The following is a 12600-nucleotide window of genomic DNA, read 5'->3' as shown; positions in this document are numbered from 1 at the left end:
GAGCAGAAGGGAAGTTAGATGGATAAACAGCTAAGCTACAGTCCTGGTTATGGATGGCATGAAGATCTGCCCCTTGTCACTGACTGTTCATATTGGTTTGCTCCACTGCTTGGCCAGGGCAGCCCTGAGGGCAGCAGAGTGCTTGAGAGGTAATGGGGCTGCGCAAGCATAGGAACTGAGAAATGCCCTGCCAATAAACATACTGGCTCTGGAGAACAGAGTGCAAGGGTAAGAGGAATAGATGAGGGTTAAAACATATGAAGGGTAAAATCCTAAGAGCAAGAAGGGGCACCCAGAAAACCACTACCGAAAACTACTCCAGTTCCTGAACTATTTACTTATGAGCTATTCTTCAAGGCTGTTATGAGCACAAAAGAAGGAAAAACAGTTCAGGAAAGGTTCTGAATTTAAAAGTACAAAATCAGAACAACACAGTACAGGAAGAAAAAGGAACTTCAGGATGATTTTTTCCCCACAGGATTGATTGTACTTTTTTTTTTTTTTTCCAGGACAGAGTAGCTAAATCCTAAACATTTCCAATGACAAAGCCTTGACAATATTGTCACTCTGAAATCTGTCCCAATCCTTTACTATCCCTTATTTCAGAAAGAGTATCCTAATGTCTGAATTGAATCATCTCTCCCACACTGCCAGTATAGTCAAACCCACTAACTCTTACCCTCGCCACCACAATTATGGAAATATTTTATTCTCTTCTTCCTTTCAACCATTCACATAATCAGCCACCTACCTTTCCCATCCCCTTGCTTTAGACTGACTAACTTCTATCTTTCAACCCAGCAGGTGATGTTTTCTAGCCCTCCAAATCAATTTCTTCACATTCACCCTCCCAGGTGCTCCTCATTTTTCTTCAGTCTTTCTGCCCAAAATGAGCTGCAAAGCCCTAGCCCAGGCCTGACCAATTCAGACAAAGCAGCAGGTGGCTGGCTGGTTCCAGTTGTGTGCCCCTTTCTTCCTCACACTGACTGCAAGCTTTGTCTTCTTCCCACTGGAGGTGCTGGCTCCTGCTCAGCCTGGGCTCCTTTGTAATCCCCAGACCTTTCCAAGAGACTGCTCCCTTGGCACTGGCCTCCCTCCCCATACCTGCATCACCTTCTGCACATGCAGACTGATTGCCTCCTGGCAAACACTGGTTGCTCCCACTTATTGACTACCTCAGGGCAGTACTTTGCACCTGCTCCTACTGACCTCCCTCTTCTTGTTTACCAGCAATTTCTTCAATTTACCAGGGCCATTTTGGATCCAAAAAGGAAGAAAACCCAATACATATCACCCAGAATCCTGCTTGATCTGTCCTTTCATTTTGGCTACAAACCACTGACACCACCTGACAGAATGGGTATTGAAGAAGTTTTGCTCCTACAGTACAACGATTTCATTTTGACCATTTTTCCCTAGCTTACTTATTACAGTATCTGAGATAATGTCAAATGCCAACTCCTGCAGATTCTTTCCTACCTGTAATATGTGTTACCATCTTGTAAAATGATTTTATATTGGCTTAGCACACTTTGTTCTTGACAGATTCATAATGGATGCTACAGACTTTCTTGTTTCCTTAGGAGTGCCTACAAAAATACCATTTAACTGTTTCAGATATATATATATATTTTATTTTATTTAAAAAAAAAAAAAAAAGAAGAAGTTCAGTTACTGGCTACAAATAATTCTTCTCCTGTTCCTCCAACCTCCTTTTTCTAATTGTTAAGTGTCACACTTGTCATTCTCCAGTTGTCTAGGACCCTCCCTGACCATCCTGTCACCAGTATGGTCACCATGAACTGTGTCATTTCATGATCACCATTACACAAATTGCTCTCCACAATGAAACTGTCAATTCTCCCTCCTAGTTAGAAATAAATCTGCAAGGACTTTCTATCACAGTTGCTTTTGCCACCTCTGTATAAAAACTTTCCCCCACACATTAAAAACTGGATGAACCATCTGTGACCTGTCATCTTTTATTTTCGACAAGTGTCTGGGTAACTAAACCCTCATTAACACCACATCCTGCTCTGACTAATCTGTGAGTTCACTTTTGCTGGGACATCTCTGTGATCTGTTAGTAACAGGCAAATTATACTTGGTGATTTGCCAGTCTGAGGAAATGAGCTGTACATTTTCAGGAAAGAGGTCTAGTTTTTCCTTTGCACACTGTCATTAGAAAGCACAGAAAGGAGAAGAGCAAGAACAAACACTTATCTGCTTTATGAGCAGGTAGACACTAAAGAAGACAGACTGCAGCATCATATCACCAGCTCCCTTTGCACCATGCACTGAATCATCGACTTCATTCTACCTGCGAAGACTCACAAGGACTTAAATCTCGTGTCTGGGACCAAAGAAACACCCCAGCAGATCAGAGCGATGGTCCATCTAGGTCGGCACACTGAATCTGGAACATTCGTGCTGCAATATGCCAGCCAGAGCCCCCAGTCTGTGTTTTTAATGCATGTATAAACCTTGAGCAGAAGAGCAAGGCAGGATCCCACTGCAGAGATGGAGACTTTCCAAGCCAACTGTATTTATCCACGCTGTCGCTGACCTTGCTCTTTCTTACACTGTCTGGCCAGGGGTGGAAATCAGACTCACTGCTCTGTAGTCCCCTGCATCCTTTCTAGCCCAATTTTGTAGGTAGGAATTACAGTGGCAATCCACTAGTCTGCTGTCTGTGGCCACTTGCAACGATGAGTTGCACAGGCATAAGCTCAGTCATTTCACCACAGAGTTACTTCAGAAACCCATGTTGCATGCTGTCTAGACCCAGGGACTTATTAACTTACCTGCTTGGTCTAACCGGATCTGGGTCTCCCAACCTTACTGCTGTGAAGAAAACGTTGGATGTAGGAAACTCCTCAGCAGCAGAGAAGGCCAATACAGATACACTGATGTTCTCAGGTACGGAGCACTGAGCACACAGAAGCACTGAGCGCACCTTTCACCTTTGGCCAGAAAAGTGGTCCCACCAACTCCGTGTCTGGCTTCCCAGTTCTGGTGCAGCTGAAGAACTCTTTACTAGCAGCTCAGGTATCCTTTGTAAGGCTCTCGTTAAGTAGTTTTTTGGGGGAGAGTTTTTTAGTCCTCCAAATTGCCTCTTTACTATTGACCTGCCATAACTTATGGGCTCTCTTTGTTTAAACCACATTTCCATTTTTTAATACTGAACCTCTCCTTGTGATAGCCTTGACTCTCCTGTTAACCCATAAAGGCACTTTACTAGACTTATGTTCTTCTCTTTAATTTCACTGCAAAATTTACCTAAGCTTCTAATACAGCACTTTTGAGAAGGCTCCAATTTTCTCACTTCCTAGACTACTGCTTTCAAGATTGTTTTGTTCTTTTTTTGAAAGAAAGAAAGAAAAAAAAAAAGCCACGTTTTTACTAAGTTGCCTTTCTTGAAATTGAATATTCATGTTCTGGATTCATTTGGCTTATCGTCCCTGAAATTTAATCATGTTTAGACAGCTGCTATAGAGCAGCTCTCTCAGGAATACCTCTTGAAGTGGGTCCCATGCACCACTTGGGACCAAACACAGATCAGCATCTTCTCTTGCAGGTTATTTTAGGAAGCAGCCGCACAGAATGCGAAAAATGTTTACCTGTACACCTTGCCCTAACACGGCATCGATCCAAAATATAGATGGAGGTTATAACTACCCACTTTACTGTCTGTCTTACAACTGCATCTCCTTCCATCTCATGTAACATTTTGTGGTCAGGTCTCGACTACTGATCCTCATCCCAAAGGGGATCATCAGTATGGTCCTACCACGATGCCTTGTTACTTGGTATTCCATAGCACACCTCTTTTTCCTGGAGCATTTTTATGCTGTTACACTCTGTATTATCCTTCAAATACAGTGGCACTCCCCCGCCAATAGGTCCTGTTTTCTCATCCCTGCAAGGTTGGTAGCCTGGCAACACCATATCCCACTGATTATCCTCCTCCCACCGTGTCCCTGGGCTTCAGGGCTGCCATTTGAACCCAGCCATTCTCACATGCCCTTCCTATTTTTTTAGGCACAAGGAACTGCTGTAAAGGCACATGCATGTGTTCCCAAGCTCTGTTGCTCAGGACTGCTGCCCAAGGGTGACCACAGGCAGTCTCATTTTCCTTGTTTATTTCAATTGAACTCTTTCCCCTTTTTTCCTCTCCCTTTCGCCCTTTCAGAGGTGCACAGCTTTGCTTCATTTTAGCCATGGTACATCCATACAGGCTGTACAGGTCTCTCTTATCCCAGGAGCTTCCTCATTTCCCCAAATGCTTCAATACTACCTCTGTGCCTGTGCACTGAGGCACTGGCTCTTTGCCTGCCTCCCATGCCCTGGCAGTATTTCAGGCAGCATTACCGCAGAGGTCTGGGATGCCATTCTTCTGCCTCCCAACCTGAAGGCAGGCCCCAGAACATCCATTTATTGGTTCAGATGGGGACCACAGCCACCAGCTTCCCCTAGCACCTCTGGTAACAGACCTCTGTCTCCACTTGCCTGCTACGGGAGGTGATCGCCCACAGTGCAGCCCTTGCTGTCTCATGGGGAGCCACCACTCTCTTCCTGGCCTTCTTCCTGCACCTTCAGCTTAAGGTCTGTTTGGGTTTGAAAGCTTATTGAAATTTAGCTTCTCTCCTTTGATTAACGCACTCCCTCTGTACCTTACTGAGCCCATGTTAAGCTAGGCAGCTCCCAGCTGAGGACGAGGGGCCATGCTGACCTGAGAAACTCAAAACCAAATCCTCACCAGAAGCAACTCCCCTGCTTGCTGCACCCTCAAGCTGCTCACCTACTGCTGGTAAAGTAACCCAGGTTCACCCACCCTGCTCCAGCTGCCCTTTGGTGCCCTTTTGTCACTGGAGGGCTCCATGCCACCTCTGCCAGTGCTGTGAGACCTGCCAGAAACCCGCAGGCACTCAAGCGGCATTAGCTGGCTGTTGTTTAAGCGACCGAATTGAGGGCCTCAGGAATGTCAGATTTGGCCTAGAATAGCAGGGAAAGGATCTTGAGCTGGAAACAGAGAGATGCTTTGGCACAGCTAGTTAGAGTATACAATAGGTGTTACTTCCACTGAGGAAAACAAGGAGGAATAAGAATTAAAGATTCTTTTTTTTTTTTTTTCTCATAGCAGAGAGATTTATCTTGATCAACTTGATGCAAAGCCAGATGCTAAGAAAAAAAAAAAAAAAAAGATAGAAAAAAAAAAAGTCTTGTGATAGCAGGGAAAATGGAAATAGGAGTGAAAAAGCAGCCAAATGCTCTGGTCTTTGTGCATTATTTTGGGGCTGCCCCCAGTACACACCTCCTGGCAGAAATCAGCTTTTCTGAGCAGTGCAAAAATGCTATAAAAATACCCAAACCCTTGGGGAACCCTAGAATGCTCTGAGTTTTAAAATTGAAGTTTTGATTATTCCTTTCCAGCAGGTTTTATAACCTTGTGATCAAGGGTGTTATATGCTACACTTTTTTATTTTTATTATTATTATTATTAGCCCCAAATTCTTTGCCATGAGGTTTGTAGTCTCTTTTACATTGCATGTTGTTTCAGGCATGAATTGAAGCATCTCAAAGAGAATATTAGTGATAGTTATTTCTAACCTCATAATTAAATGTCCTTCAAAGCCCTAATTTCCGGTACACAGTGATTGAGGGCTTCGTAGGATAACTTCTGTGCTTTCGGAGGCATTTAACATCCACACAAAAGAATCAAAAGGAGACACTCTTGCTGAAGAACATGTAATGTAATTTGCCTTGCTTTTTCATGCAGCTACAGTTTCTGCATGTTACTTCCAAATACAATACAAATCTGAAAATGCATTGGTTTTCCATACAAAAATGCTCTTCTGCATGATCAAGGACATTGTCTAGTGCCCCAGTGCATTGTAACACACTCTCATGTACTGGGTCTTTCATTTTTCATTCACATGTAGCTTTTTTGCAGCCTGTCTCCAAGGCCAGTGAGAGCTGCAGAAAGATCCTGCTGGGATTTCTCCCAGAATTTCACGGAGCATTCATTTTACATTTGTGGCACTTTATTGATTGGTGTCTTTTGTGGGTGTCCTTACAAAGCAGCTTGTACTTATGCCTTTTGGAACAGCCCCATTATGGGATATACAGAGCCACACATTGCAAAATATAGGACAGCTAAAAATAAAAGTTTTCCTTCAAATGATGTAATGCAACAGAGTACGACGCAATCTATACTTAAATATGGATTAATAGAAGTGGACTTAAATATGGACTAAATATGCAAGTGCTTTTGGTTTGAGTATGACTGAGCTCACAGATTCTCTGGAGACAAAATATAAATTGCACAGCCACCCCTGGAAAGTTGGTGGGGCTATGAAGCAGTGACTCACTGGACATTTTACTGACTCAGATTACATTCTCAGCTTCCGAGAAGGCATATTATAATTAATATAGCAATGCACAAGGGGACTAAGTCCTCCTTTGAACTATATTGCAGCATCAGTCTTCTGACTTCTGTGAAATTATTCCCAATCAACATCGATTAAACACGAATCTGGCCAAGGGTAGGCCCTGTATGTACAAGAACAAACATCACAGCAAAGAGTTTCAACAGATGAACTATAGCCTCGATAGGAGTTTTGCAATTCAAACAACACATATTCAGGCACTGAAGAGAATAAAGACCTAATTAGAGAAGTCTAGGAAATATCATTTTTGCCCTAAGCCAGCATCCAAAGAAATCATTGAAGTCATTGGATACTTTTTCATCAGTCCTTCATTTCACGGGCGTATTTTTCATTAGCAAGGACAAAAAAATCCCAGGTACTGAAAAAAAAAAAAAAAAAAAAGGAAAACAAAACCAAAATGGTGGTAGTGGTTCAGCAGCACCCTTCCCCCTGCATCTGTGCTGTTCGAAAGCCAAGATATTTGGAGAGGAAGCAGAAGATCTCTTGTTCGTTGTCCTCAGTGCCGAGAGAAGTTAACCTTTGTATCTTGGGAAAACTGCACAGCAGCTCGTTAGCATTCTGCCCACACAAGCCCTCCCTGCCACTACGCTTGGGCTTTGTGCTCCTGCCACTGCATCCCATAAACCAGCCTGTAGTGCTGCAGCACCGTGTTGAGCATTGGCCACATTTCTTCCAAAAAATAAATAAAATCGTCGTATTTCTTTCAGTGGCAGATGAAACAAGTATTTAATGTAGGGGCTTCAGAACAAAAATGTTTTCTTGACCTTTTCAGAGTGAAGATGCATGGGATAGCAGTAATGAAATGCAAAGCCGACTGGCTAAAAGTCAGAGGGGTCAATTTGGGTTTTATTTTTTGTTATACAAAGCAAAATAAGCCTATTTTAGCACATAGGAACACTTCCTTATTATTTTTAAACACTGAATAGCCTTGTTTCCAATTCATAAACTAGATAAATCCTACTTCTCCACCAGAGAGATTTTTTTGAATCAAAAGCGAAAAAAAAAAAAAAAAAAAAAAAAAAAAAAAAAAAAAAAAAAAGGTTGTGCTTTTGTTTTTTTCTCCAAGTTAAGTGAACTGTTCTAACCAGAAGCTGCAAGATGGGAGATTACAAAACCACATAAACTACTGAAAATATGTATATCAAACTTCATTTTACACAGCTCTACCAAGGATAAAAGTGCTACTTCAGTGAAAGATATTATTAGAATTTGTAATGCTCTTGCCGTGGAAATAGCTGTCATGTCACCCACCAGGATTATGGCTGGGTGGACAAATAAGAAGAGCAGATGATACATGAAAGCAGTAGAAATGGGAGCATTTTTTAGAATTAGACAGCAATGGCAAGGGAAATGAAAATGACATGTAAGGTCTAATTGGAATTCCTTTAGTCATTTGCAAAGGATATTAAAAAGCCTTTCTCAAAAGCACTCTTATCAACATTTTCTTCAGGAATTAGGGTACAGCATAATTTGGTCAGAGCATAAGCATATTAATTTTTCATTCCAGGAGCAGGTGGCAGCAAGCTTGCAGATACTAATGCCAGCCCGTGAGCTCTTGGCTGAGCCTTCACAGCAAAATTAAGCCTGGAACTGCCAGCAGCGGGCTGGACGCTATCCTGCCACCACCCTCAGCCACACAAGATCCACAGCCATGACCTGGTTGCACAAGCCCAGCACCCTGCTAGCACTTAGGATTAGAAGACCAGAGCCTCAGGCCTCCCGAGCTGTCTCATGTTCACCCCTCAGAAAAGGGTTTCTAGGTCATGAAATATTGCAGTCCCCAAACTTCTGACACTAGGAGGCAGAAAAGGTCAGAAGTAGTGTTTTTAGTGTCCCCATACTGTTACAGAGCCTGTAAGGATCAAGTGCTTCTCCTGGTATAGTGAGGAAGGACCAAAGAGTGCACTCAGCATGGAGACTGGGTCACAGCAAGAGCATGTTCACCAGCACAGGCTGAAGGAGCTCAGTGGGGAGCCAAGTTATTGGACTGGGGAGAAAGGTACTTGGATTTCATTGTGCTTTCTCATCCTGATCAACAAACTATGCAAAAAGCAGCCAAATGAAGTGTTTAAGGTACAGTCGTGTCTGCTGCTTTTGAACACCCACTTGATCCTGTCTACATGCACACCATCCCTCACTTACAAGGCAAACCTACCTTCGGAAGTAGGGGCCACCACAACAGCAATGGAGCTTGCTAATGATCCAGATAGGGCAAAGTCTGGCCTTTTCAGCCTTCTAAGGAGTTTCACCTATGGAGACTGCAAGGCCCAAGGTTATTTCTATTAGGGATGGCAATTTCAAGGCAAACAGAGAAAACACGCACGGCAATCAGTCTGGGTCCAGTGAGAGTCCTAGTTCCACCCAGTGGCTGGCAGCAACCAGCTCTTGTGGACAGGAAAGGCTGTTAACTTCCCCTGACCTTGCACAACACAACTGGGATCAGTCTTTATCACTTCTCAGAGAGGACAGGCTCAAGTGTCGCAAACACTCAGCTCATAGTATGCGTTTGTCATTGACTCTCCCAACTCTAACAGGCAGCACAGTTGCCCTTTTATCCCAATGTCTTGAGTGAATTGGCAACATCCCAGCTCCAGTGAAAAGCAGGTAATGTGAACGAATACAAGAAAAATATCCAGCCTTGCAACATTCATGACTTCTTCATAACCAAGACTAAGACATAGTGATCCAGAGATCATTGCACTGGGACTTGCCAGGGCTGAGCCTGGAAAGACAAATTGCACAAAGCAGTCAATGAATCACAAATAGGCCCTGAGCAACCAGACTTAACTTTGAAATTCACTCTGCTTTCAGCAGGCAGTTGCATTAAATGACCTCCAAGTACTCCTTCCAGTACAGCTGTTTAAGCCTATTCTTCCAATACCTCCTCATTACACCTGACCATTTCTAGCTGTCTTGCATCAGCTGTAAGTCCATCGCAGAAACTTAGTGAAGATTCCTACTGTCTTCTGAGATCATCCTGAGCTGTATCCTCACTCTGAGGTTAGTTTTTGCTGAATTGACCTTATTACAACCAAAAGGAAACCTGACAGTCTTTGGAGTGAGATGAACTAGAGCAGTGGCAGTTGAGTTCTCCTTCACAATGATTATTGGAGGGCTCATGCTGTTCCTTTGCATGGAGCAAAACTGACCTCTTTTGGCTTAGGAACTGGTTCTTTTCCATACTGAAGAAAAAACAATGTGACATAGTGGGTGAAGAAAAATCTCCTTTATTAGCCCTCCCCATTCTCACTCTCAAACAAGGAGATGACACAAGGACTGTGAACACTCATCATCCAGCCCCCAAGGAAAAGTCTAGGAAAACACAGTCTAATGAAGGTCAGAGCACAAAACATTGTTTTACCGAGCAGTATTCGCAGTAAAAGTACCATATTTGCTGCCTACATAACATTGGAACGAGGGCCGTGTAGCTTGTTTTGTCATGAAACGAGTGTTGGACACAGATGTGCTTTTAAGAGGATCAGGAACATTTAGACCTAGTTAAGACATTTCAAAATAGCAATTCAAAACATATTTTTAAAAATATTTAGCATAGTTCTTTAACCACTTCATCGTTTTGCATGAGAATTTCATACACTACAGTGAGATAGCAAGTTGTAGCAGGCCTACAGTCCTGCCCCTTGACCTGCTCTCTCCAGGAGGTAAGATCTGACTGATGGGATCAGACCAACAGCCACCTGGCCCAGGAACCCCTCCCTGCCAGTCACCATAAGCAAATGCCTAGGGAAAAAATGGGAATAAGACAAGCACGTATGATTCTTTCCCCTAAGACAGTCCCACCTCTTCACTTATTCCAACTCTGGCTTGTCCCGAATCAGAGTTTATCTTTTTTTAATAACCAGCGAGTGTCCCTCCTTTGAACTTCAGTATCCCTTGAACTTTTGGCACCCACTTCTGCATGTCTTCACAGCTGGTCTCCTGCTCCTTACTAATAGGAACAATTTAAGGCCATCAGCAAATTTTGGCAGCTCGTAGCTGACCCCCTTTTCCAGGTCACATATAAATCTGCTGAACTGCACAGATTCCCAGGGACTCCCCTGGTGATAATCCTGCACTGCAAGAACTGCAGATTTTCTCCTGCCCTGGTTCCTGACTTTAAAGCCATGTAAGGATTTTCCTTCCTGTGGGGAGGGCACGAGTGGTACCCTGGGAGGCAGCAAGTTTGTATTCCCTACTCTGTGCTGGGCTCCAGGTCTGGAACTTGTTCTGCTGGGCTTGGTGTCTCTCACACATTGCATTAAAAACCACATCTCTGAATTCCTGCCATCACATCACTAACATTGCTGCCCTGCAGATAAGATACACAGCTACAGTGGCTGTCTGCCTGCACCCATCCCTCACATACCTCACAAATGGGGGGCTAAAAACGTACCACCACATTGCTAGCAAGATGCTCCTCCCCTGGTGTCAGGGGCAAAGGAGACCCTGGCCTGAAAGGCTGCTGCAGTGATTCTTCCTGCTCAGACCTGCCTGAACTGAGCACGGCATGGGTGAGCAAATCCTGGGGAGAAAAAGACATCAGTTCTGGCAGGTCCTCTCTTTTACTATATGGCCTTTGTAATGTCCTATTTTTTTTATTTTTTTTTTCTCCAAAGGACTCTTGCCTTCTTTACTGTATGAAGCAGTTGGGTTTCACTTAGCAGTTACACAATATTTTCTTTTTCCCTGTATATTTATGTATGGAGCAAAATTTAATACCTGCTCTGAAGGAAGAATTAGTCATTTCCTCCAGTTCTTTTCAAGGCTGTCATCCCTATCAGATCTCTGAGCATGTCAGAAACATTCACATGTCAAATGGGGAAAAATATGTGCAAACACACCCGGAGTTCAGACACACAGTTGATTGCTGCCACTCGAAACAGAAACATGACCAGGAGCTGAGCCTGGTTTGTCTTTTTCATCATCTCTGGCACCAGGGAAGATGGGACATTTTGCCCGAGGCTTTCGAACATGTCTCCTGACTGCAGAGGAACAGCAAAAGAGAAAACCTTGGGTTCTCATTGTGGGCTAAGGAGCAAAGGATGCTTTGATGGACAGTGCTTTAGGTCCTCTACCCATAACCTAATAATATTCAACCTCTTTCACCTCTCAAAACTAAAGTACAGAGATACTAAAGCTTCTCATATCAAAAAGTCACTTCAAAAAGTCACTTCAGAAAGTAACTGGACTTTATTCTGGCATAGTCACAGCAACAACTTCCTCAGCAGCACCACAGAACCAAGGGCCACCCTCCCACGCACAGCAGGGCTATCACCAAAGCCATGTCAGGTCAGTCACGGCTTTGTCCAACTCAGTCCCAAAAACCTCTAGAGCCTCTCGGACACCTTTCCTGTGCTGCAGTACTCCCTTTGTTCCTCCTGTTCCTCCTGAACAGCCTTTGGGCATTGCCCCTTGACATATGGGCCAGCACTACTGAAGGGGGTATTTGGGTCCATCATCATTGTGACTGTTCTTCAAGTACTTGAGCACCTCAGCCTTTTCTGTGTCAGGCACGGCTAAGTTGTCTCCTTTATCTGTGAGCAGACCCATGCTTACCCTGAATTTCTTTCATCAGCTAACATACCTGCAGGATTTCTTCTTGATACCCTTAAAGTCTGCCTCAAGTCTGTGCTCCAGCTGGGCTTTGGTCTTCTGGATTTTGTCCGTAGGCACACAAGTGATGCCTCTATGCTCCTCTTTTGCTGCATGTCCCTGTTTCCATCTGCTGTGAGCTCCCAGTCTTGTCCCAGTCTTCTTGAAATGCTGTTTGTCAAAGAGTCAGCCTGAGGCAGACAGCTGGTATGGAAAATTACAGCCCGTCAGTTTCTCAGTTGTAAGTAACTGAAACTAGCATCTTATAATGAGCAGGGTCAGGAGATCTTAATAATTAGTAACTCTACCCTTCTCACCTATAATTATTTATTGTCACATATTACAGCCAGCACTCACCATGCTCTGACCAGAACCATGCAATCCTTTTAAGCAACCCTGATGTGTACCCAAATAAATACAGCATTGATGTATGCTAGTAAATGAGTGTGCACTTTCTCTGGTTAATGTATTACCTTCCATTCTTCCTGCAGCCCCAGTCGTTCTTACTTTATTTCCATGGTTTTAATCTTCGTTTTCCCCAGCCACACCTCATTTTATGCTC

General features: G+C 43.6%; 1 protein-coding gene across 8 annotated transcripts in view; it reads right to left on the bottom strand.

Moving 5' to 3' along the window:
• Positions 1-12285, bottom strand: part of IYD (iodotyrosine deiodinase) — a 62829-nt gene extending 50544 nt beyond the window's left edge. For 3 of the 8 annotated variants that reach the window (XM_084512416.1, XM_084512412.1, XM_084512415.1), the window contains exon 1: positions 752-775. In XM_084512416.1, coding sequence (XP_084368542.1) covers positions 752-760 — 9 coding nt within the window. In that variant the 5' untranslated portion in view covers positions 761-775. Of the gene's footprint in view, positions 1-751; positions 837-12030 lie in introns of those variants that run through there. The other 5 variants (XM_084512422.1, XM_084512421.1, XM_084512420.1 and 2 more) reach the window with 5 other exon arrangements.
• Between the last annotated feature and the right edge of the window lie 315 nt (positions 12286-12600).

Source organism: Aythya ferina (assembly GCF_964211825.1).
Source record: "Aythya ferina genome assembly, chromosome: 3".
In the NCBI taxonomy this organism is placed as follows: domain Eukaryota; kingdom Metazoa; phylum Chordata; class Aves; order Anseriformes; family Anatidae; genus Aythya; species Aythya ferina.
This window is presented reverse-complemented; position numbering and strand designations above follow the sequence as displayed.